This window comes from Brienomyrus brachyistius, unplaced genomic scaffold, assembly GCF_023856365.1.
Source record: "Brienomyrus brachyistius isolate T26 unplaced genomic scaffold, BBRACH_0.4 scaffold34, whole genome shotgun sequence".
NCBI classification, from domain to species: Eukaryota; Metazoa; Chordata; class Actinopteri; order Osteoglossiformes; family Mormyridae; genus Brienomyrus; species Brienomyrus brachyistius.
In genome coordinates, this window is record NW_026042309.1 from 3,696,475 (window position 1) to 3,724,034 (window position 27,560).

The following is a 27,560-nucleotide window of genomic DNA, read 5'->3' on the forward strand; positions in this document are numbered from 1 at the left end:
TCCCTGATTGGAAACTGTTTTTAGCTTCATGTACGATGGCGATGAGGAAATGTACTTTGGACAAGCTTGATAAACAGAAGGTACAGATTAAAGAAGCTGATGAGCACTGTTAGGAGTGTTTTACGCCACCGCTAGCAGTACAGAGGGTTTATCTTCTATGTTTCTTGTCCTTTATCAGCTCTTTTTACCAGTTTTATGGCTTCGTTGATTTTTGACTCACTAAATATTAACGGGTGTCGCAATGCTACTAAAAGAGCTGCGTTGTTTGATTATATTGCTGTAAAAAAGGTAGATGTTGTGTTTTTACAAGAGACTCACAGTGATGAGGGGAACCAGGCTCAGTGGCGGGCTGACTGGGGCGGCCAGGTTGTTTTTAGTCATGGCTCTTCTGTCAGTGCTGGGGTCGCTCTGCTGTTCTCACAGAGGGTCCCAGTCCTGCGACTGGTGGTTACAGATGTTGTACCTGGGAGGCTCCTGCGTGTTCAGTTTTACCTGCATGACCTGTTGTGTATGAACCAAATGTAGGCTCACAACGGGTGGCCTTTTTTACAGATTTACATACGTTCTTAGAGATACTGTCACAGGAGAGCGTTGTAGTTCTGGCTGGTGATTTTAATTCTACTCTGGAACACGTGCTCGACAGGAATCACGAGGATCCTCACCCTGGTGCAGCTTCTGTTTTGCGATCTGTTATTGACTATCATGGTCTGATTGATGTGTGGAGAGACCATTTCCCAAAGTGCAGACAGTATACCTGGGTGAAGGTGAACTCTAACATGGTGTCTGCTGCTCGGCTGGACAGCTTTTATACAAACTATCGGAATAAGGGCAGGTTTTTAAGCTGTGGCATCGCTCCCTTCCCTCTCTCCGATCATCAGTTTGTTTCTGTCACTTTCTCTTGCACTGATTTCTCCTTGCAACATTGTTACTGGCATTTTAGTAATAAATTAGTTCAGCACCACAACTTTGTACGATCTTTCTCTTTTTTCTGGGAGGTGTGGAGGGAGAAAAAAAAACGCAATTGAAGTCCGTCAGTCAATGGTGGGATGTCGGAAAAGTGCAAATTAAGCTCTTCTGCCAGAACTATGCTGCATATTTCCAGACTGAACTACAGAACCGGTTTAAAAGACTGGAGGATGAGATCTTGCGGCTGTGCACAGGAGCAGAGCCTGGCAGGGTGGGAGATGCTGAGGCCCTGCAGGGGAACCGACTCCTATTGAAAGACCTTCTGGTGGAGAGAGGGGCTGGAGCGTTGGCCCGGGCCGCTAATACGCCCCCCCCCCCACCGCGTATTTCTTTGGATTGGAGACGCACAGGGAAGAGAGAAAGACCTTTCGGCACTTGATCCTCCACGATGGGCGTAGTACGTTTGACAAGCACTAGATTTTAACACTCAATAGCCTGAGACCCTGTTCTGTGCTGAGGCCTGTGATCAGACAGTGGCTGATCAGTTTCTTTGGGACTTACCAAGTCTTTCAGCCGCAGACAGACATAAGCTGGAAGAGCCTTTGACTCTGACAGAACTTACTGCTGCTGTCCATAAGCAGTCAGTCGGGAAAGCACCAGGCCTGGACGGACTGACCGCGGAATTTTATAAATGTTTCTGGCCCCTGATTGGTGAAGACTTGTTCTGTGTTTTTCAAGAAAGTGTTGATATGAGCCTTCTTCCAACCAGCTGCCGGAGGGCTGTTCTAACGCTGCTGCCCAAGAAGGGGGATCTGGGACTTCTGAAGAACTGGCGGCCGGTCTCGCTTCTCGGTGTGGATTATAAGATCTTGTCCAAAGCTCTGACTAACCGGCTGAAAACATGTGTTTCAACCATCATTCACTGTGATCAGTCTTACTGTGTACCAGGGCGTTCAATTTTTGATAACCTTTTTTTAGCTAGAGATCTTTTGTCCTTTGTGTCAGAACGAGGTTTGGACGTAGGTCTGGTCTCTTTAGATCAGGAAAAGGCATTTGACAGAGTGGACCACACCTTTCTGTTTAAGACCCTTCAAGCTTTTGGTTTTGGTCCAAAGATTGTTTCTTACATTAGACTCCTGTACACCAATGTGTGGAGCCTCCTGAACATTAATGGCTCTCTCACCAGGCCTCCAGGCGTCTCCAGGGAGCACCGGTACCTGGCATCAGCCTTGGGGGAGGAGTGACTGTTACACTTACTGCTTATGCAGATGACGTCACTGTTTTTATCAGGTCCAACACGGATATGGAGGTGCCTACAGCACTTCTTGGCGATTTCCAGCGTGCCTCTTCCACTCACGTCAACTGGAGCAAAAGCGCCACGTACCTGCTGGGCCAGTGGTCTGGGCGGGGCCCTCCTCAGCTGCCACAGCAGTGTGTATGGGGCAAGGATGGCATCAGAATACTGGGTCTTTACCTGGGAACTGAGCGCTTCATGGACAAGAATTGGAGCGGATTGTTTGACAGGATTGCTGGACGACTTCAGTGTTGGAGGTGGATTCCGCCCCAGCTCTCATATCGAGGGAGAGTGCTGGTGATTAACAGTTTGGCTGCCTCCATGATGTGGCACCGACTCATGGTGCCGGATCCTCCGATGGACCTGCTGCATCAGGTCCAGAAGGGGTTTACTGATATCTTCTGGAATGGGCACCACTGGCTCCCTTCAGGGATTCTTCATTTGCCAGTGTCTGAGGGAGGGCAGGGCCTGGTTCATCTGCTGAGCGAGGTCAGGGGGATGAGGCTCCAGTGTGCACAGACACTGCTTTACAGCACCGAACACCTGCCGTGGATGCATGTGGCCCTCGCCCTGCTCCGCAGCTGCGGAGGCCTTGCATATGATAAACAAATGTTTTTACTTCCTGGAGATGCACTTCAGCTTATTGGAGTGAGTGGTTTTTATGCTGCGGTGCTGAACGCTTGGCCCTTGTTCCGGGTGGCACGGATGGAGAATGACCACTATGGTCTCGAGGAACCATTGTTTAATAATTCCTTTGTTTCCTCGCAGCTGGAACTTACTAACTCAGTGCATAAGATACTTGTGGAGTTGGGGGTCACAAGGGTAAAACATATTTTACATGCTGAGCCTGGACACTTTTTGTCACCTGACTCACTTGCTACCCAAGTGGGGTTCCGGTCTGTGGGGCTGCTTGGGAACCTTTACATGCACTTGAAGGTTTTTTCCCCCCAACCTTTCAGGAATATTTACAGTGGGTTCCGGGTCGAGTGTTTTGCAAACATTTAAAAAGAAGAAAAAGAATGAAATTCAAATAAGCTCAGAATAAATGACAATAAGCGCAAAAGAAATAATAATAGAGTAAAAATGTTTTAAAAAAATAGAATTAAAAACCATCATAAAGGACTTTAAATACCCATCTCCTCTTTAAGGGCCCCTCCTCAAAGGGGCCTCTAGCCCCTATGTCTTCTGGGGAAGCGACCGCCCGCCCACAATTACTGATATTAATAAAAGGATAAAATAATAAAACTGATTATCATAGATTATTATATGCGGTGGTGAAAATATGCGTTTTCAGCCTAGTTTTGAAACTACTGAGACATTCAGTAGCTCTCAGGTTTTCTGGGAGAGAGTTTCAGAGTTTGTATATCACTCCAGTTTTACACCACTTCAGCCACCGTCATTGAGTGCTCACAATAGTCCCTGCGATTTGGCTACTAAGCTCTAAAACCTCAAACTCGCCTGAAATATCGCGAGACTCTCTCTCATCGGCTGTGAGGGGAGATTTGCTACCGATCGTTTACATTACCTGGTGATGCAGCTCGCTGGACGAGCCTTCTAACCCAGGTTACTAAGCGATACTGGTTATTAGTGAATCCCAAGTAAGTCTCACATTAACCGACTCACAGGGATTCGCAATTGAGTTTGGAGGAACCAACCATTCGGCATAACAATTAGGTAATAAACATCATTAAATAATGATTAATTCAAATGCAATTAATTTCAAAACAGATTGGTGGAGATATTAAAATTTTCTTGAGCTAAATATTCCTACAATGGTGTCCCAGAGGGATCAGTGCTGGCCCACTACTGTACACTGTATATATTGGTCACATTATCAGAAATCATGGTGTTGGGTTTCATTGTTTTGCTGATGATACACAGTTATATATATATCTGTTAAGCCGGATGATGCATCACAGCTCTCGGTTAGAAGACTGTCGACTACATATCCGGTGCTGGATGGCAAATAATTTCCATCCATCCATTTTCCAAACCGCTTATCCTACTGGGTCGCGGGGGGTCCGGAGCCTATCCCGGAAGCAATGGGCACGAGGCAGGGAACAACCCAGGATGGGGGGCCAGCCCATCGCAGGGCACATGCACACACCATTTACTCACACATGCACTCCTATGGGCAATTTAGTAACTCCAATTAGCCTCAGCATGTTTTTGGACTGTGGGGGGAAACCGGAGTACCCGGAGGAAACCCCACGACGACATGGGGAGAACATGCAAACTCCACACACATGTCACCCAGGCGGAGACTCGAACCCGGGTGTCAAATAATTTATTTATGTTAAAGACAGAAAAACAGAAGTACTGTTAACTGGTCCGAAGGCGGCTCAAAATAAGCTTGACAACCACAACCTTGGTGGTCTTCCTACCCAACCTGACACAGTGGTCAGAGATCTCGGTGTTCTGGTTGATTCAGATTTATGTTTCGATGCTCATATAAAAAGCATCACTAAAGCTGTGTTCTATCATGTACGGAACCTCGCCAAGCTTCGGAAGATGCTCTCCTTTCATGAAGCGGAAACACTAACACCTTTATAACTTCCAGGCTGGATACTGTAATGCCAGGCTGGATACTGTAATGCCAGGCTGGATACTGTAATGCCTTCCTTTCTGGGTGCCCATCTGGATCCTCACATAAACTTCAGCTGGTACAAAATGCAGCAGCCAGAGTTCTTACAAACACTAATAAATATGATCATATTAGCCCTGTTCTATGCTCCCTTCATTGGCTTCCAGTTAAGTCTCGGATTAACTACAAAATACTGCTATTGATTTATAAAACACTGAATGGCCTTGCACCAGAATACCTTAGTAACCTGCTGGCCTTATACAACCCTCCTCGCTTTCTTACATCATAAAGAGCAGGATATCTGTTAGTACCCAGGGTAGAAAGAGCTACGGCAGGCTGCAGAGCTTTCTCTTATAGAGCTCTTCAGCTGTGGAATAGTCTTCCAGCGGATCTGCGGGATTCAGGCTGACTCTCAATATTCAAGTCTAGACTAAAAACACTCCTGTTTAGTTTAGCTTACAGAGACACTAGTTCTAGCTCTAGCTATTTCCTCACTCCCAGTCAGACCTATAGTGTGAGGTGTAGAGCTGGGTGGGGATCGGTGCCATTGGCTTTGGATAAACTGAACTGTCAGTCTGTCACTCTAGCTTCACCATCCCTTGTGGAATTGGAGTGCTGACATTCAGGGACTCCCCATGCCTGCGTTCCCACCTGCCTCTCCCTCCTACTTATGCTGCCATAGCCATATCTGCCAGAGCTTACATACTGCACTCACCTAACTGTTTGCACTGCCTCTACTCTCCCCTACTTTGGCTAACTGCACATTTTATTTCCCCTACTCACCCTGGGCTGTGCTGCCTGGAGACCCCAACCTACTCTGCTGCCTGCGACGTCTCCACTACCTGTGAGTCCTTCCGGCCTGCTCACCCTTCTGCCTGTGACATCTTCCCTGTTTACCCTGCTGCCGTACTACTGTTCTCCCCCCCATCTGAAGCAGCTCCAGCACTTGCTGTCATCACCTCCCTGCCCCCCACTTTGTGACTGACATGTTAAGATTGGGATAATGTGAATTAGGACTTTGCCATCTTGATCATTTGACTTCCTCTGCTGCCCCCTGGAGGATGGGCTCCCCCTTTCAGTCTGGTTAGGGTTAGGGCTTCCTCTGCTGCCCCCTGGAGGATGGGCTCCCCTTTTGTGTCTGGTTAGGGTTAGGGCTTCCTCTGCTGCCCCCTGGAGGATGGGCTCCCCCTTTCAGTCTGGTTCCTCCCAAGGATTCTTCTTTCTAGGGAGCTTTTCCTTGCCACTGTCCCCTCTGACTTGCTCACTGGGGGCTTTGGGCAGGGATGCTGTAAAGTGCTTTGAGATGATGTAATGTTGTGAAAACACACTATACAAATAAAACTGAACTGAACTGAAATTGCATTCAGTGTTTGGTGGGGGGGGGGGGGGACTCAAAATGAGATCTGAACCAGCAACCTTCCGCTCATGGACACAGAGTCCGAACCCAAAGAGTCACACACCACACCCAGTATTTACAGAAATGCTTCCTACAGCATCCAGAACTGAAATGAATATGAGTGGTTTTCCCACTATTAATGAAAACTGGACCATTCTGTATGATGCTGTATCTTTGGTTATTTGTTACACAAAGGATGATCGTGGAAATCTTGTCTTTTTTGTTTTTACTACATCACTACCTTCAGTTAATATAAACAAGTTTAAAAAGGAACCTTGTTGATAAAAGAGGGGAAATAAATTATATGTATACATATTCATTTTATATTTTAAACAATGTTTATCTATGTCTGCCGGACTAGATGTGTCATCACATCCTCAGCCAGGTGCAGCTGAGGCCAGCAGAGGGCGCCAGTGAGCAGCCAGAGACAGCAGTCATACAGAAGCTCCCAACTCTGGGCTCCATCACATGAACACGCCTGCAGACAATAACACTCACATACCACTGATACACCCTGTGGATAAAGAGCCCTCACTGTTTCTATAGCAGGTTAGGATGCTGTGCCTGTGATCAGAAGGCAGACTGGATGGGAATGGAAACGTAGTAACAAACAAAAAGTGACATCACTACCTTCAGTCATTATAAAGTCTGTGGTCAGGATTAGCTACTGCTGTACAAACAGCTATAGCTGTGATTATCAGAATAAAACCCACTTATTAATCCATCCATTTTCCAAACCGCTTATCCTACTGGGTCGCGGGGATCTGGAGCCTATCCTGGAAGCAACGGGCACGAGGCAGGGAACAACCCAGGATGGGGGGCCAGCCCATTGCAGGGCACACTCACACACCATTCTCTCACACATGCACACCTACGGGCAATTTAGTAACTCCAATTAGCCTCAGCATGTTTTTGGACTGTGGGGGGAAACTGGAGTACCTGGAGGAAACCCCACAATGACATGGGGAGCACATGCAAACTCCACACACATGTAACCCAGGCGGAGACTCGAACCCGGGTCCCAAAGGTGTGAGGCAACAGTGCTAACCACTGCACCACCGTACCGCCCACTTATTAATCAATGAGGAGAAATATATAATATATATTACACATTTCATACAATATTCATGTATTACTGCCAGACCAGACATGATTTCCCATCCCCACGTCACTTACAGAGCCGTCCTGGAGTTCTTGACCACAGGCAGCAGCCTGCAGTGCTCTTTATCTCGTCTGATGTATTTCTTCAGATCAAACACATCCAGCTCCTCATCTGACATCAGCATCACAAAGGCCAGAGCTGAGTACTGTGCAGGTGAGAGGTCATCTGCTGAAATGTTTCCTGAATTCAGGTATCTTTGTACTTCCTCTACTAGAGAATTGTCACCAAGTTCAGTCAGACAATGGAACAGGTTGATGGTCCTTTCTGGAGATAAATTCTCCTTTATTTTCTCCTTGATGTATTTGGTTATTTTGTTAATGTCATGTGATCTCTTTCTTCTCTGTCCCAGCAGCCTTTGTAACAGAGTCTTACTGGAGTTTGTTGAGAGGCCCAGGAGGAAGCGGAGGTAGAGGTCCAAGTGTCCATTCTTGCTCTCTAATGCCTGATCCACTGCAGTGTTCAGCAGGTTAGCTGATGAGTTTGACAGAAACACATATAAAGCAGCGAGATACTCCTGGATGCTCAGATGCACAAAGCAGTACACCTTCTCCTGGTACAACCCATACTCCTCTTTAAAGACTTCTGTGCACACTCCAGAGTAAACTGAAGTTTCAGTGACATCAATGCCATTCTCTGACAGATCTTGCTCATAAAATATGAGATTTCCTTTCTCAAGGTTGTCAAAAGCCAGTTTACCAAGTTTTAAAAGGAATTGCTTGCTGTATTCCTTATGCTTAGTTTCTTGGTTTTTCATATACTTCTCATTTTTTAAACTTGTCTGAAAGATCAGGAAGTGTGTGTACATTTCAGTCAGAGTCCTTGGAATTTCTCCCCTGTCAATCTCACTAAAAAGCCTCTTAAGCACAGTGGCTGAAATCCAGCAGAACACAGGTATGTGGCACATGATGAAGAGGCTCCTTGATGATTTCACATGTGTGATAATCCTGCTGGTCAGGCTCTGATCCCTAAATCTCCTCCTGAAATACTCCTCCTTCTGGGCATCACTGAACCCTCGTATCTCTGTCACCTGGTGGACACACTTAGCAGGTATCTGATTGGCTGCTGCTGGCCGGGAGGTTATCCAGAGGAGAGCGGATGGGAGCAGATTCCCCTTAATGAGGTTAGTCAACAGCACATCCAGTGACGTTTTCTTTGTTACATCAAACCAGCTCTCATTGTTCTGAAAATCGAGAGGAAGGCGACACTCATCCAGACCATCAAAGATGAACAAGATTTTGTACATAAACAGCTCAGTGGATTCAAGTGATTTCAGTTCTGGGACAAAGTGGAGAAGCAGTTCAATCAGACTGTATTCATCCTTAATCAAATTCAGGTCCCGGAAAGGAAGAGCAAATATGAAGTGAACATCCTGATTTGCTTTTCCTTCTGCCCAGTCGAGAATAAATTTCTGCACAGAGACTGTTTTTCCGATACCTGCCACCCCTTTAGTGAGTACAGTTCTGATAGGAGTCACACGCCCACATAAGGGTTTAAATATATAATTGGACTTGACTGTAGTATCTTCTGTTCGCCTTTTCTTGGATGCTGTTTCAATCTGTCTCACTTCATGTTCCTCATTGACTGCTCCAGTCCCACCTTCAGTTATGTAGAGTTCTGTGTAAATCTCACTGAGAAGTGTTGGCTGTCCTTCCTTAGCTTTCCCTTCAAATACACACGCAAATTGCTTCTTAAGTTTACCTTTGAATTCCTGTAGCATGAGCTGTCCTGAAAAGAAATGAGAGTAAAATGCACTAATTCTCACTGTGATCCTGACCAGTATGAGAGGAAGAATATTTACCAAAAACACACTTTTTTACACATACATATCCAGATATTTCCGTGTGACTGTGAATGTGAAACTGAAAGTTTTATCATGCGTATTTTACTGGAACACCGCATACAGGACCGTGAATAAGCCTTAGGCAGCCGAAGGAAATGTTTAAAGCCATTTATCTGGGTAGTAAGTGTATATCTGCTCAAAACCAAAAAACATACAAAACCCCTTTTCATTTCCCAAACCTCTCCTCAGGGGCACCACAGCCAGTCCATGTATTTGTTAAATTTCACCACCAGCTCACTTCATGAATTAATTAAATTAGTTTAAAACTCAGTGAGATATTGATCAGCCACATGAGGTGTGTTAGTGGTCAAGTGAAAAAATACAGGGATATACTGCACGATATATTAAGGTGATGTTGGGAGAGGTTCTGAAATGGCAAACACACTATTATAGACATACATATTATAGTACTTCTACACCAACATAAAGACCATTTAAACATCCTTTTCTTTGGCTGCCTAAGACGTTTAGACAATATTGTACATGTATATAATATTATAAAGTTCTTACTCTTGTCCAGCAGGTCAGCAAGATCATTTTGCTTCATGGTCCTCAGGATGTACAGTGTGATCTTCAGAGCTACCTCTCTAACACTGGTCTTCTTCATCTGACCATCACTGTCCAGGTCATTGTCCTCCTCCAGCTGAGGCTCAGAGCATTCTGGGTAATTCTGATCTAGGTACCTCACAAACGTCTTCAGTTCCTCCTTTAGGAACTTCATGGCTTTCTCCTCTAGTGACTAAAATAAACAGTCTCAGTTAATTATTCCTACTTACACCAAACCTTTTCAGAGTTTCACTTGTGAATCATAGTTTAAAACATATTTTCTTTAACACGATGAATTTCTTATTATACAGCTGTATAAAATATAAGCTAATTGACATAACAGCCAAGAAAATATATATCAGCAAAAAATACAAACCTTCAATATGGATGATAAACCCGATTTATCATGTAGATCTGTACTGCAATCTTTCATTTGGTCTCTGTGAATTAGGCAGAAACATAAAGACCTCAATTCATCTACACAAATTTAACAGAAAGACTGAAAAGTTCCCCATTAAAACTGCTGTTACTGCAGATAAAGAATAACATTGTAATATATTACAACACCAATTCCAAAAAGTTGGGACATTGTGCAAATTGTAAATAAAAACAGAATGTAATGATATGGAAATCTCATAAACCTGTATTATATTCATAACAAAGTATAGAAAACACATCAGATGTTTAAACTGAGACATTTTGCTATTTCATGAAAAATATTGGCTCATTTTGAATTTCATGACAGCAACACGTCTCAAAAATGTTGGGACGGAGGCAACAGGTGGCTGGAAAAGTTAGTGGTACAAAAACCCAAAAGCTGGAGGAACAATTTGCAAATAATTATGTCAATTGGCAACAGGTGAGTAACATGACTGGGTATAAAAAGAGCATCTTAGAGTTGCAGTGTCTCTCTGAAGTAAAGATGGGCAGAGGGTCATAATCCCCCTAATACTGCACTGACAAATAGTGGAGCAATTTCAGAAAGAAGTTCCTCAGTATAAAACTGCAAAGAGGTTGAATATTTCATCATCTACAGCACATAATGTAATCAAATGATTCTGAGAATCTGGAGAAATCTCTGTGAAAAACCAGACTAGATGCCTGTGATATTTTGGCCCTTAGGCAGCACTGCATCACAAACAGGCATGATTCTGTAATGGAATCACTAAATAGGCTCAGGAATATTTCCCAAAAACATTGTCAGTGAACACAATTCGCGCTGCCATGCACAGATGCCAGTTAAAACTCTATCATCCAAAGAAGAAGCCGAATATGAAGATGATCCAGAATCACCGATGTCGTCTCTGGGCCAAAGCTCATTTAAAATGGACTGCGGCTGAATGGAAAACTGTTCTGTGGTCAGTCGAATCTAAATTTGAGATTCTTTTTGGAAACCAGGGACACCATGTCATCCGGACTAAAGAGGAGAAGGACCACCCAGCGTGTTATCAGCACTCAGTTCAAAAGCCAGCATCTCTGATGGTGTGGGGGTGCATTAGTACATATGGCAGGGGCAGCCTGCATATCTGGAAAGGCACCATCGATGCTGAAAGGTATGTCCAGGTTCTAGAGCAACAGATGCTCCCATCCAGACGATGTCTCTTTCAGTGAAGACCTTGCATTTTCCCACATGACAATGCCAAACCACACACTGCATCAATTACAACATGATGGATTCGTAGAAGAAGGGTCCGGGTACTGAACTGGCCTGCCAGCGGTCCAGATCTTTCAAGCACTGAGAACATTTGGTGCTTCATAAAACTAAAAATATGACACAGAAGATCTAGGACAGTTGAGCAACTAGAATCCTGTATCAGACAAGAATGGGACAACATTCCTCTCCCAAAACTCAAGCAACTGACCTCCTCAGTCCCCAGACATTTACAGACTGTTGTTAAAAGAAGAGGAGATGCCACACAGTGGTAAACATGGCCTTGTCCCAACTTTTGTGAGATGTGTGTTTTTGCTGCGAAATTTAAAATTACCTTGTTTTTTTCCTTAAAATTATGCATTTTCTCAGTTTAAACATTTGATATGTTTTCTGAGTTTTGTTATGAATAAAATATAGGTTTATGAGATTTCCATATCACTGCCTTCTGTTTTTATTTACAATTAGCAGAATGTCCCAACTTTTTTGGAATTGGGGTTGTAGTTTGGAAAGATGTATCTGCCATGTTAAGCGCCCCCCCCCCCCAGAGTGAGCAAACAGCTGCCTATGCAACCGGCAAACAGTGAATCCCCCACGCTACCCTACCCCTCGATAAGGCTCTGCTTTGCTTATCAATGGAACCGCCTGCTCTGTGAGCGACTGGCCCACGGCCGCGCCGGCCTGGCACTCGCGAGTGAGCAGGGAGCGTCAGACGGGGGGGGGGGGGGGGGCGCCTATCAGCTTGTTGCCTGCATCACTGCCCCCCCTCCCGCTTCTGTACCAGCTGCTCCCCAGGCCCCCACTAGCCGCGGCGATATTGTTGCCTAAATATGATGAAAAATTAAACATCATCATCCTGCACCTGTTCTCTATCCCAGTGGACATAATGTGCATGATGTCATCAGCATGCGCCACTCCCTCTAGAATATTCTACTGTATTACAGAATACTAACCACTTCAGGGATCATCATTTGTCTGTCAGCCAGCAGCAGTGAGGGGAAACATACACACAGCTGTCCATGAAGTGCTGGTGATTCTGCCTCAAACCTTCAGAACGTTCTTATCCCATTAGGATGTGATGGGGATGTGCTGACCGGGGACAGGGGGAAGCGTGAGAGCGGGTGAGAAGGGGAGCGGGCAGTATGAGCGGAGGCAGGCCTCTCAGCTTACACCACCCAGCTGTCCATGAACTCAAGTGCTGGTGATGCTGCCTCAAACCTTAACTGGCCCAGCTGTGCATGCAGGGCAGGCAGCTTGAGAGCTGACAGGGCCTGGTGGGGCTACGCGCTTTAGGAGTTCCGACTCATGCAGCCCCCTCCATCTGCTTAATCGGACCGGATGCTAGTGAACGTCAGCACAGCCTAAGTCGGAACACTCTGGGTCACTCTCCCTGGCCATAACGCTGTGGGCTAAGCCTTCTGGGGGGTGTTACACGAAGGAGGATTAAGGGAAAATCTGACTTATTTCGACAAGTCTGGCTCATTTAAGTGGGAATTCCTTTCCATCAACGTGTCTTAAATTAATCCCTGCTGAGCTGCCATGGCAACTTATAGTAGGTGAGTGAACAAGGTTGATCCAGACCAGGTTAACTGACTGCTTAGTTAAGCGTTGTCTCAAAGAATGTCCAACGTGTAGGAACAGATTCCAAAAACATTGTACCGTCGGGCGAAATTCCGCGATCTCACTACTAATGTTGTGTAACAAATATAATAAAGCCTATTAAAAAAATCATGTATCAGCATTCCAGTTAATTCCAAAATAATTCAAGTAAAAGCGTAGCCATGTTAGAAAGGTCAAACATGAAATGCAATGACTGAAACTGAAAAAAAATTCTTAAAATAATATGAACAGGAAGATATTTTTATATTTTGTTTAGTCATTGTCTGATTTGAAAGTTTATTACTAAAATAGCAAAGACAAGATACAGTTATTTGTGCAGAACATTTCACACTTATGCGACTGAAAGTATTTTATGGAGATCAAATAATGCAGAATGACATTATACAGTAAGAATGACACATGAACTCAACCCAGAAGGTTCCCCGTTGGCTATGGGGATCGAGCCAGGAACTTTCGCGGCGTAAGGTGACAGCATAAACCACTGTACCACCATGCCACTGTACTGGGCACTTGTAACATTTACATAACTTACATATTTAGTCTGTCTGCAATTTATTGCCAAGCCAACTCCCTGGCTGTATTTATGGCCACAGTATTGCCTTTTTTAGCGATTACATCCTTGTATTTTTCATACAGCTCCATCAGCAGCGTTTGTTCTGCAGCGGAAAGAAACACCGCTCTCATTTCGCACGCTTTCCAACTGAATTGGTTCATCCATTCATTCAGTTTCTTAAATATCTCGGGTATATGCACTAAGTGAGACTATGCAAGTCTGTCTTGTATGAGCTTTGATTAATTAAAGCTGAACTGCGTTAGTGGAACGACATGAGGCTACGTTTAGAGATGGAGCTAGTTTGAGTCTGACTTTTTTGGGAAAGTCTGGCTTTATTTGGCTACTTTCATGGAATACCCCCTTGAGGGCCGTGGGGTGTTTTCCGTACGTCGCTTAAATAATCCGAAATCAGATGCCTCATCTTGGATGAGTTAATGCCAATGAGACTCATCCGGGATAAATCGGTTTTTCAGACATAGCTGTGTAGTAGATTAGTCTAGCTGGATCCATCCGAGATGATTCTGCGCGCCTGCGCTGCTTGAAAAACCCATATACATCGAGTCTAGACACCTTGATCGGCAAGTCTCTCATTGGGTTCTGCAAAACGTCAAAAAACAGGCCGCAATTTTTCACGCAATCCGAGGAGTGTCACGATCGGGGTGCAGCAGACGGGCGATTAACAAAAGCAGACGGGGCAAAGACATGAGGGACGAAGGCAGAGGCATAGGGCGAGAAGGAGGGGGAGCAAAGGGTCGGCCGAGGGAGCCACTGCGGGCGACGGGAGGCAGCCGGAGGGGCCGCAGGTGGCCGGGAGGCCGGAGCCGGAGGGGACCTCGGAGGGGCCGAGGAGACAGGGCGAGGGACCGACGCAGGGATGAAGGAGGGAGTCGGAGGGGGAACCAGGGAAGGGGACGAGGAAGCAGGAAGGGACCTGGGCGAAGGCAAGGCGAGGGGGGGAGCCGCCGCAGGCGGCGACGTCCTCCGACGAGCCGCAGGTGGGGGCCCTGCAGGCGACCGAGGAGCCGCCGTCGGGGAGCCCCCAGGCGACCGACCAGGCACCGGAGGGGGGAGCGAGGCAGGGCGACGAGGCACCGGAGAGGGACCCATAGGCGACAGCCGACCCGGAGGGCCAGGACCCGCGGGCGCCAACCGAGCCCCAGCGCAGGCGAGGCAGGGCGAGCCAGGGGGCAGGGCGGGCGGGACCCCAGCCCTGCGTCTGTGCCCCCTCCCTTTACGGGACACAGACATGACCCCAGGTCGGGGTCGAGTTCGCCGGGGCGAGGGAGAAACAGTCACAAGTGTGATCCCCGAGGGGTCCCATTCCAGCTCCACCACCTCCGAAGAGGGAGGAGCCACGATGGAGTCCTCCGGGACCACCTCAGGGACTAGGGTGACAGGAACTGGGGCACGGTCAGGGACCGGAACAGGGTCAGCAGGGTGTGGGGGCGCCGGCCCGGGAGCTGCTGGAGCGCGGTCAGGACTTTGAGCGCGGTCAGGACTTGGAGCGCGGTCAGGACTTGGAGCGCGGTCAGGAACAGGAGCTGAAGTCTGGGGGGGCGCCTGCCCGGGAGCTGCAGGTTGCTGCAGTGGGGGCGCCTGCCCGGGAGCTGCAGCAGGCGAAGGGGGCTGCGCAGGCAGCGAAGGCGGCTGCGCAGGCAGCGGCGTCCGCACGGGAGCGGGGTCCGCAGGCAGAGGCGGCAGCGAAGGCGGCTGCGCAGGCAGCGGCGGCAGCGAAGGCGGCTGCGCAGGCAGCGGCGGCAGCGAAGGCGGCTGCGCAGGCAGCGGCGGCCACACGGGAGCGGGGTCCGCCGGCAGCAACGGAGGGAGGTCCTCCGTACTGGCGATCGCCGGTCTCCTCCGTCTCCCTCGCTGGCGCCTGGCGGTGGCGGGAGGCGGCGCGACGTCCGTAAAAACAGACGGCGGAAGAAAGGCCTCCGGCTCCGGGTAAGGGTAGAGGAAGGGCTCCTCGTCCTCGTCCTCACTGGAGAGCCAGTACTTCCACGCGGGATCGGGGTCGCGTGTGGTCGGCCCCCGGGCTGGAGGTAGGGCGGGTACCTCCCTCTCGTCCTCCGTCGGGAGCCAAATCCTGGAGAGCGAGCAGGCGCCGAGACGGATCGTCCCCTGCGGGACTCTCCGTCTCCTCCGCTTCTTTTGGTCTGTCATTCTGTCACGATCGGGGTGCAGCAGACGGGCAATCGTGCGGGTAAGGAGGAATCAGGAAGCAGGCAGGCAGGATTAGGGACGAAAGGGAGTTTAATTAAAGGTTTTCGGGGAACAGGGAACATCGGACACTGACTGACATCAGACAAGGCTGGAAACAATCAGGGACGCACACGCGGGTAATCAGGGGGCGTGGCACACACGAGGAGCCGACGAGCCGGGTCATGACAAGGAGGACCTTTTATTAGAGGATGTAAATAACCCCAAGGTTTGACACGAGACTAATTAATGTTACAAAACATATTGAGTTGCGTATTGCATATTTTTAATATACATTTGTATTCTGTATTCATTTGTATACATTCATTTATGCTTATATAGTTTTATTTAGTGGGACCCCTTTTTTTGAGGGACTTCGTTTTTTTCAGTTACCAGAACATCGCTAAGCTAAGCAGAGAACATGTTTGTCTTTTGCTTTATGATATTTTGTAAATGGTTTAAGCACCCCCCCCCCCCCCACCCCGGTAAAGGCACAAGCTCTTACGTTGGTTACGGTTTTTTTTTGTTAATTAATTTATCTTAAATAAATCGTGAACCATCAGTCACGTCTTTCGGCCATCAATCCGGAGGGGAATGCTGCAGTAAGAGCTTTACCTTCGCCCGCCACAGTGCGCTGCTGACGGATTTCACGGGGTGACTGCTTAAGGAGCAGTGAGATGCGGACGGCGTGATGGTCAGAGAATTTGGTAAGGAATAAAATCATATTAATATGGAAAATATTCAAGAACAAATACAAAATATAGGGAAGGAAATCCAGGAATGTAAAAGCTTATTACTCGAAAAGGAAGTAGAAGGTACTGCAAGACTGGAATTAATAAAAAGAATTAAAAGTAAAGAGAAAATAATGGCTGAATTTACGTGTAAAAAAAGGGAAGCTGAGGAATTGCCTCGGCATTCTGAACGTCCAAAGGTTATAATGGAGAAAATGCATGCTTACCAAAGGGAGGAATTGTGTGTGAAAAAAGAAAAAAAAGTTGCTTAGCTTATATAAACATTGGAAAATTCTGTTACGTAAATCAAGGGAAGAATTAAAAGAAAACATATCAGAAACTAATCTGGCCAATATAGCAGATATCCTTGAAAGGGAAAAGAATGATCTTATGAAAGTTTATGGAGAAATAAGGGAATGTATCACACCGACTAATGAATTATCAAGATTCACGCATGTGAAGCTGTAACTAATGACATAATTAAAATTGTGTACGAAAGGTTGACTGCATTAGATGGAGATTTTGATGCCGATCTTGAAGGTCGTCGTCTGCATCAACTGTCAGTGTCTCACTATGCTCACTCAGTATATGGCGCTGCCTCCCAGTCAGTCGCCAGTCACCACTCAGAGTACTCTAGTATATCTGCGAAAAGGGCAGAAGCAGCTGCAGAGCTTGCAGCAAAGGAGGCAGAGTATAAAATAGCCAAATCAGAAAGAAAGCAACAAGAAAAGATAAGAATACTAGAGGAGCAACACAGAAAAGAATTAGAAGGCCAGAGATCTGAATAAGAAAATCTGCAGGCTGAAAGGCATATAGAGGTTGCTCGTGCCAGATTACAAGCCTATGACAGAGAAATTAAACATGAAATGCATGGCCAGACCTTTAAGTTTGACTGCAACACACAAAGCACCTATAATAGACGTTAACCTTCGCATGATGTCACAACACCATCCCTCACTGATGTGTCTTACCTGGCTCAAGCTATTCAGAACAGCAAAGCCATTAACAGGCTCTCAATGCCAGAGCCTGCAATGTTTAATGGGGATCCAATTCATTTTATTGAATGTAAGGCATCCTTTATGTACTCATTCAGAGAACAGGTATCTCTTCAGCAGATAAGCTGTATTACCTTAAGAAATATATCAGTGGTCCTGCTCATAAATGTCTTGAGGGCACGTTCTACCAAAGTGATGATGAGGCATAAAAAGATGCTTGGAATAAGCTTAATCAGCGATACGGTCAGTGATACGGTCAGTGATACGGTCAGCGATACGGTCAATGATACGGTCAGTGATATGGTCAGTGATACGGTCAGCGATATGGTCAGTGATACGGTCAGCGATACGGTCAGCGATATGGTCAGCGTTACAGTCAGCCATACGGTCAGCGATATGGTCAGCCATACGGTCACCCATACGGTCACCCATACGGTCAGCCATACGGTCATCCATACGGTCATCCATACGGTCAGTGATACGGTCAGCCATACGGTCAGCGATAAGGTCAGCGATACGGTCAGCCATACGGTCAGTGATACGGTCAGCGATATGGTCAGTGATACGGTCAGCGATACGGTCAGCGATATGGTCAGCGATACGGTCAGCCATACGGTCAGCGATACGGTCAGCCATACGGTCAGCGATGCGGTCAGCCATACGGTCAGCGATACGGTCAGCGATACGGTCAGCCATACGGTCAGCCATACGGTCAGCGATACGGTCAGCCATACGGTCAGCCATACAGTCAGCGATAAGGTCAGCGATACGGTCAGCCATACGGTCAGCGATACGGTCAGCGATACGGTCAACGATATGGTCAGTGATACGGTCAGCGATACGGTCAGCGATATGGTCAGCGATACGGTCAGCCATACGGTCAGCGATGCGGTCAGCGATACGGTCAGTGATACGGTCAGCCATACGGTCAGCCATGCGGTCAGCGATACGGTCAGCGATACGGTCAGCCATACAGTCAGCGATAAGGTCAGCCATACGGTCAGCCATACGGTCAGCGATAAGGTCAGCGATACGGTCAGCCATACGGTCAGCCACGCGGTCAGACATACGGTCAGCAATACGGTCAGCCATACAGTCAGCGATACGGTCAGCCATACGGTCAGCCACGCGGTCAGACATACGGTCAGCGATACGGTCAGCGATACGGTCAGCGATACGGTCAGCCATACGGTCAGCCACGCGGTCAGACATACGGTCAGCGATACGGTCAGCCATACGGTCAGCCACGCGGTCAGACATACGGTCAGCGATACGGTCAGCAATACGGTCAGCCATACGGTCAGCCACGCGGTCAGCCATACAGTCAGCGATAAGGTCAGCAATGCGGTCAGCCATACGGTCAGCCACGCGGTCAGCCATACGGTCAGCCATACGGTCAGCGATACGGTCAGTGATACAGTCAGCCATATGGTCAGCGATACGATCAGTAATACGGTCAACCATACGGTCAGCCATACGGTCAGCCACGTGGTCAGACATACGGTCAGCAATGCGGTCAGCCATATGGTCAGCCACGCGGTCAGCCATACGGTCAGCCATACGGTCAGCGATACGGTCAGTGATACAGTCAGCCATATGGTCAGCGATACGGTCAGCGATACGATCAGTGATACGGTCAGCCATACGGTCAGCCATACGGTCAGCGATACGATCAGTGATACGGTCAGCCATACAGTCAGCGATAAGGTCAGCGATACGGTCAGCCATACGGTCAGCGATACGGTCAGCGATATGGTCAGTGATACGGTCAGTGATACGGTCAGCGATACAGTCAGCCATACGGTCAGCCACACGGTCAGCCATACGGTCAGCCATTCATCATCCAAAGGACATTTCCGGAGAGGCTCTCAAAATGGCCACAAATACGGTCCAAAGATGCCGAAGGGTTACAGACATTTTCTGATTTTTAAATGCCTGTTTGCAAACTATGCCTCATGCAAAGGGCCTAGACATACTGAGTGACTGTGGGGAAAATCAAACATTAATTCAGAAGCTACCTGACTAGTTAGCATTGCGCTGGAATCGTCGGGTTACGGTAGCCCTCATGGAAGGTGGCGAATTCCCATCTTTCCAAGACTTTGCCAAATTCATATGTAGCTCCCACAAAGGCGACCACCATACCAAGGCTAGCATTATCAGCGGCAGTAGTCTCAGTTACAGTCAGCAATATGCTTAGAGAAGAGCTTAGCTATTCGAATGTGGCAGACTCCAAACTACTCAAAAGTAGTTCTGGGCAATATAAATAATGATGCATGACTCTTTCACACGTTTGTAGCCAATAGGGTTCAGACAATTCGCCACAGTACAAATCCTCAACAATGGCTTTATGTCTCAACAGAAGAGAATCCATTAGACACTGCCTCTAGAGGGAAAACCATAAATGAGTTGTTTTCCTCAAATTGGTTTAGTGCTTCTGTGTTCCTCTGGAAACAGGAAATATCGATAATAACAGATGTAGTATTGGAACCTCTCATAGGTGATCCAGAGGTGTGAAGAACTGGAACACTGCATACAGGGGTGTAGTGCTGCTGACCGCTTGTCCGAGTTCTCATCATGGTTTCAGGCTACTAAGGCCATTTCATGCCTTTTGTGAGGAGTTAAAGGAAAAATAAATGGACTCGCTAATGTAAGTGCATTGGAAAGTGCAGGGCGTGTCATGGTCAAACACCTCCGAAAGCAGGTGTACAAGCAAGAAATACAGTTACTGAAGAAGGGAAGTCGGTTGCCAGATCATCCCAAGTCGATCATCCTTCTACAACTTACTCAGACACCCAGTGATCTTATCAAAAAACCATCATGTGACTAAGCTGATAATTAGTCATTATTATGAAAGAGTAAAACATCAAGGCGAGGGCTTTACCATCAATGAAATCAGATCCAATGGCTATTGGACTCCTGGAATAAGCAGAGCAGTTGCATCTTTTATCCGGCAGTGTGTCACTTGCCAGAGACTCAGAAGACCTCCAGAAGGTCAAAGGATGAGTGACCTTCCAAAGGAAGGTGTAGAGCCCTCCCCACCTTTCTCATAGTGTGGCATGGACTGTTTGGTCCCTTTACCACTAGAGAGGGAAGAAAGCAGCATAAAAGATATGGTTTGCTTTTCACTTGCTTCTGCTCACGAGCGATCCATAGTGAAATGTTAGAGGATATGTCCACTGATGCCTTTATAAATGGTCTGAGATGTTTCATTGCAGTTCGTGGTGCTGTTAGACAAATCCAATGTGATCAAGGCACCAACTTTGTGGGGGCAAAGAACGAATTGAACAAAGCTTTACAAGAACTTGACACTCCCAGACTCACCACCTTTCTATCCGAAAAACATTGTGATTTTGTTTTCAATGCACCTTCTGTCACGCCGGAGGTGTGTGGGAGAGCCAGATAAGGACCATAAGGAGTGTGTTGAACTCCACATTATCATTGGCCTCTTGCAGACTCAACGGTACTTCTCTGCGAACGTTGTTTTATGAAGTCATGGCTATACTCAACAGTCGCCCACTTACTGTGCACAACCTGTGCAACCCTGATAGTATGGAACCACTCACAGCCAATCATCTACTTACAATGAAGTCCAACATGGCTCCACCTCCACCAGGGAAGTGTGTTAGGGAGGACCTTTATGGACAAAGGAGATGGCGCAGAGTACAGTATCTGACGGAACAATTTTTGAGTCACTGGAAAGGGAGTATCTCTACATTATTATTGCAAGACAGCGTTGGCACACACCGAAGAGAAATGTACAAGCGGGAGATACAGTGATGCTTGTGGATGACTGGTTACCCAGATGTGAATGGAAACTGGGACGGATTTTAGAGACTGTCACTGATGAAGATGGACTGGTAAGAAAGGGTAAAATATGTATAGGAGGTAAGAGACTTAAGGAGAAAGGGGAACGCCTTGGTAAGCTGTCAGTGCTAGAACGTCCAGTGCAGAGGTTAGTCTTGTTATTAGAAGCTACTTAAGTACATTTCACTGATGATTATGCCTTATTTTCCAAATGATACAGATTTGAAAATTATTTGTGTTTGTGGGTATTGCTTGGAACACACATAATTTTGGTGGGAGTGTAAATAACCCCAAGGTTTGACATGAGACTAATTAATGTTACAAAACATATTGAGTTGCGTATTGCATATTTTTTAATATACGTTTGTATTCTGTATTCATTTGTATACATTCATTTATGCTTATGTAGTTTTATTTAGTGGGACCCCTTTTTTTGAGGGACTTCCGTTTTTTTCGGCTACCAGAACATCGTTAAGCTAAGCTAAGCGGAGAACGTGTTTGTCTTTGCTTTATGATATTTTGTAAATGGTTTAAACCCCCCACTGGTAAATGCACAAGCTCTTACGTTGGCTACATTTTTTTTTGGTAATTAATTTATTTTAAATAAATCGTGAACCATCAGTCAAGTCTTTCGGCCATCAATCCGAGGGGAATGCTACAGAGGAGTATGATGAATTCAAAGATTTAGTATCTACTAAAGGAAACACATCAAAAGCGACCCAAAACAGAAAAGACGGCTGGCAAAAAGTGTCCGACAAGTTAAATGTGTAAGTAGTTTTTAGTTATTGTATTTATCGCTTGAATGTATTACTACGGTTCCAGTGTTTCATCATTCTTTTATTGTCATAATTACAGATAAAATACAATCAAGTTAAAGTACAAACATGACATTTCATACATGTTTGTATGTATGAGTTTGTGTATGTATGTATGTGTTTCTTGATTTTACGCATATGAATGGTGAGGCCATGATTGAACCCATTTCCATGCACGGACACTATTAAGTCTGTGAGCTAATCCCTGTTTATGCAGAACAAACCTGCATCCGAGCAGGTTTGAGGATTTGGATGTGCTGCTATGACAACACATCCAGCAAGACTTTCGAAAAACTGTGCCAAGTGCCCCAGGTGGCTGGCGTGTGCCAAGTGCCCTATGGTCTGACTATAGACCCAGAGAGACATGCATGCTAGTGGGCTGTAACACTGTTACCTCTCAGGGCTCTTTCTCTTACACCCCACAGGGGGACACATTTCATGACTTGCACTATAAATGTTGTGACTCAGAGCTTCTAATGTCCTGAGGCCCCAGGGCACTGGCCCCACTGGCCCGGTCCATAACCCAGCCGAGGCTCCAGGGGGCGCTATCTTGGGGCACCTTCAGCCACCGGCTCATTCCCCCACCGTGAGCTAAGAAGCGCTACTGGGGATCTTTCCTGCCTGCTGCCGTTAGACACCACAATGCCTGCTGTCGATGTGCAGCCCCCACAGCCAGCCTTAACGTCCGAGTTTTAATGTGGTAAATGCTGCTCTCTGTTTTTAATCATATAAATAACATACATTTCTATTTATATTTATTTCTTGAATAATATTGTATTTCAGGATTTTTTCATTATGCACTGAGTACTTCTTAAACTTGTTATCCTACAGAAATTTTGTTTACTTCTATAAATGTTTACTCACTTGCACTATATCTGCTGTCTTTGCACGTCGTCTTTGTTTTACATTGTATGTTTGTATCTGTGCGCTTTGCTGCTGAACGCAAGAGAATTTAACCCTGGGATCAACAAATCATCTTATTTTATACTCAGGGGATGAGAACCTCTGCAGTGTCACATTAATTATGATCTGAATCAGCAAGTATTTGAACGTCACCTTTGGCAAAGAAACCAATAGTCTTTTTCGTTTTTGTCTGATGATAGTAGTTTATTGTTTAAGCCACACAGTTTGATTAAACATGTTAAACTGAAGCCTTCATCTGAGTATGATCTAATGAATTCATGAGAGTGAAATTATTTGTTATCAAAACAGAAACATCCATCTCATGAGACGACAATCTATTGTCGAGTCATTCTTTAATGGACATGCAGGGGGGGCAGGCAAACCAGTTTTCCAGCTCTGTGCTGAGGATTGAAATTTAAAATCCATTTTTCAATTAAATAACTTCCAATTCCAGCTCGCAGAAAGTCGGGTTTTACAGTAATCCTCATATATTTACCTCAGATGGTATTTATATAGAATACAGACAAAACTTTTGTTTAAATTCTCAAGGTGATGGAATCTGTTAAAGGTAAAAATTGGTACATTAATTATAAATATGTTGTTTCCTCATAGCTTGTATGTGTCTCTGTGCCATTTGACTGAGAGTCTGAATGTCCCTAACAGTGTTTGTTTAAATGCACATTTACCTTTGATCTGTAGGAAAAGGTCCCTCTCTGAAGCTGAGTGGTTCTCCCATTGACGCGTCACTCTTCATGGAAACACAGCTGGGTACAGGGGAGTCTGCTCTCTCCACCAGGACACTGTGGGCAGCGAGAGGAAACAAACCCTCATGGTATAAATATAATTCATACAATGGGGACGGCATCACACTGCTGTTTAGCCTTCTGCTCTGCCTTCATGTACTTTGATATGCTGGGAAGCTCTTGATGTAAATAGACTTATTTACAGTCAGCTTTTAAGGAAATTGTCTCATCTAAAATTTAGATATTATATGAAACTTTTAGTATTACTGTCAAAAACCTCCACAACTAGACTTGACCGATGTTCCTTTTTATTTATATTTGTATTTATATTTATATTTATTTATATTTGTTTTTGTTTGTTTAGTTTTGTTATGTGGCCATTTTGTATAGGAGGGATGGTCTGTTGCTCGCCTCTAGTATAAAAGAACTGGCTGATTGTGGAAGAAGACGGTGAAGACAGAAGATGGCGAGGTCTTTTTATTAAGCTACACATATTAAAGTGCTGCCCACTGACCAGCCCTGGCTAGGAGCCCAGTTTACTTTTATGTTCTGGCCTGACTATAGACCCAGAGAGACATGCATGCTAGTGGGCTGTAACACTGCTACCTCTCAGGGCTCTTTCTGTTACACCCCACAGGGGGGTGCATTTCAGAAGCAGCTCTTCTTTTTCCTCTCTTTCCCATTTTTGTGCCGATCAGGGCCAGTTGATTCCTGCTGGGGCCTCTGTGAACATGAAGGGTTAATAGATACATCCTACGTATAATCTTTAAATTGTATTTCGTAATACCATTGTGATTCTCATGAGTCATTATGATGAAATATTATTTCACATAATGCAAATGTGACTGCTTCAATAATTCAAACTGTACAGCACAATAAAGTACAACTTTCCACACTGATATTGTATTGCCAAATTACATTTTTACTGGTGTTCGATCGAACCACTCAACCATCGATGTGTGTTACGGTAGCACGTTTCAACAAGGGAGCACAACCCGTCAGAACATCGGATCCTGCTCTTCCACTCCCACCTTGTCTGCACACCATGTGCGCATCTATGTACTAATGTTCTTGCAGCGATCACGTCTAACTTATTTTAGAATTTACCCCGAAAAAACAGATGCTATTTTCTGATTGGCTGGTAGGTGTCTATTAACTCTGTATAACTCGGGACAGCTATGAACTCAGCGGAAAACTCCACTCCGATTGGCTGCGCCTCGTCCATTAATCCTATCTAACGGGACGCCGTGGTGGGCGGTTATTCCTTACTTCTCAGCGTGAGAAACACAAGGTGTGGCGTGTGAACTGGTTGAAAGGCGTGTGTCTCACGTTTAAGGCGTGGGACCTGATAGCCCTGTGAACCGTAAGTGACCAATAAATGTCAATGCAACTGGATTATATATACTCCCATATACTATATATACTCCCTTATATATTATATATACTCTCTTATATGTTATATATACTCTCTTATATGTTATATATACTCTCTTATATGTTATATATACTCCCTTATATGTTATATATACTCCCTTTACATTCCATACTTTGGGGGGGTCGGGGCATCACATTTCATCAAAAACATTGATAGGTAAATTCAGATATTTTAAAAATATATTACAGGCCAATTTGTTGAAATAAAAAAAATATATATAAAAAACATACAGTCACTTGAAAAAATTAGGACACCCCATTAAATATTTAGTTCTTTATTAAGAAACATTAACATATCAATATGAAATCTTCTTTCAAGTTATATCTGTAGATCAAGGTGATGTAATTACATCATCTATGCAAAAACAAGAAACCAATTTAGTTAGAATTCATTAGTGCTTTGGAGAGATGTATCTGACATTGAATTAGTTGGGCGCAGTAACAGAAGACATGTTTGGCATAAACCAAACGCAGCTTTTGAGCAAAAGAACCTCATAGCAGCTGTGAAGCTTGGGGTTGGAAATGTCATGGTTTGGGGCGGCTTTGCTGCAGCAGAACCTGGCCAGCTCACCATCATAGAATCCACTATGAAGTCTTCATCATATCAGAGGGTGCATGTGCCAAGGAATGGCTTACAAGAAAGAAATGGAGAGTTATGGAATGGTCAAGTCAAAGCCCGGATCTGAATCCTATTGAGATGCTGTGGGGTGATTAGAAGCAGAAGTGCATGCAAGACACCCTTCAAACATCAGACAGCTTAAGGAATTCTGCATTGGAGAGGGGGGGGGGACTTTCTGCCAGTCGAATCAGAGATTGATAGATGGTTATAGGAAACGTCTCATTGAGGTTATTTCAGCCAAAGGGGGAAATACTAGCTAACTTTTTCCTCGGTAGGAACTGGCATCTTAGTTAATTTCCTTTGTTAAATAAGTGAATTTGTTTCTTGTTTTTGCATTGGTGATGCAATTACATCACCTTTATCTAAAGATGTGAAAGAAGATTTAATCTTGATATTTCTTAATAAAGAATAAAATATTTCATGGGATGTTGTAATTTATTCACACGACTGTACCTATCCACACCTGGAAAACACCAAAATCAAACTCCATACTCTTCCATACTGCATAGAAACCCTGTAAATACATTTCTCTATATAATTTCATACCACTTTAAATAATTTATTTATCCTAAACGAGGCATCGTCCTACCTAATCCGTCCGGCGCTAAGCCTGTCTTTACGTAAAAATACCAAACTGTTTATGAACTAAGAAAAAAAATACAGCAATGCCGTGGTTTAGCCTTGTTTCATAAAATATTAAGCCTTGAGTTTAACCCGGGTTCTTCGGCACACTAGCAGTTATCCCCAACATCTTAAAACAAGCTTAATATAACTTCAAAGTACTATAATCTACCCCATGTACACGTTTAAGCGACGCTGTATATTAGGCGAAATCAGGATTGAACGTAAATAATTACAAATTATTAGTATTGTTGTTAATTTGCTTTACATTCGAAAATTCAAAATATTCTGACACAGTTATACTTACCATGTAATGCACGGAGGTATATTTAACGACTAATTACGCCGAGAACTATTAAATGCCAATATTTGTACTGACTACATATGCATGATTATACTTTTCAGAGGTCCAACATTTCTCTATTTTAAATCCTTTTTATTGATTTCATGTAATATTCTAATTTTCTGAGCTTTTGAATTTGGGGTTTTCATAATCTGTAAGCCATAATCATCAAAATTATAACAAATAAATCTCGCTTTGTATGTGATTAGTCCATATCATATATTAGTTTCACCTCTTAAATTGAATTACTGAAATAAATTAACTTTTGCACGATATAATTTTTCGAGTTTCACCTGTACATCGAGTCTAGAAACCTTGATCGGCAAGTCATAGCATTGGCTTCCACAAAACGTCAAAAAAGAAGCCGTAATTTTTCACGCAATCCGAGCAGGACCTTTTATTAGAGGGTATGATGCATTCAAAGATTTGTACTAAAGAAAACACATCAAAAGCGACCCAAACCAGAAAAGATGGCTGGCAAATTAAATGTGTAAGTAGTTTTTAGTTATTGTATTTATCACTTGAATGTATTATTACGTTTCCAGTGTTTCATTATTATTTTATTGTCATAATTACAGATCAAATAGAAGCACAATCATGCAGGACATGGGAACAAGTTAAAGTGAAGTACAAACACGACATTTCACATATATATGTGTGTGTGTGTGTGTGCTAACCCTTGTTTACGCATAACAAACTTGCTCTGAGCAGGTTTGAGGATTTGGATGTGCTGCTATGACAACACATCCAGCAAGAGTTTTGAAAGTGTCCCACGTGGCAGGCGTGTACAAACTACTCCAGGCG

The 27,560-nt window shown here is 45.0% G+C and overlaps 2 protein-coding genes across 2 annotated transcripts in view; one reads left to right on the top strand and one right to left on the bottom strand.

Moving 5' to 3' along the window:
* The window catches only part of LOC125721584 (NACHT, LRR and PYD domains-containing protein 12-like), a 499,105-nt gene that overhangs the window by 126,983 nt on the left and 344,562 nt on the right, over positions 1-27,560 (top strand). The gene's annotated exons all lie outside the window — the stretch shown is intronic.
* Positions 1-27,560, bottom strand: part of LOC125721586 (NACHT, LRR and PYD domains-containing protein 4-like) — a 51,913-nt gene that overhangs the window by 16,962 nt on the left and 7,391 nt on the right. Inside the window, exons 4-8 of the mRNA XM_048997546.1 lie at positions 24,346-24,462; positions 23,683-23,796; positions 10,105-10,168; positions 9,693-9,921; positions 7,357-9,067 (exon numbers count right to left, since the gene is read on the bottom strand). Coding sequence (XP_048853503.1) covers positions 7,357-9,067; positions 9,693-9,921; positions 10,105-10,168; positions 23,683-23,796; positions 24,346-24,462 — 2,235 coding nt within the window. The remainder of the gene's footprint in view (positions 1-7,356; positions 9,068-9,692; positions 9,922-10,104; positions 10,169-23,682; positions 23,797-24,345; positions 24,463-27,560) is intronic.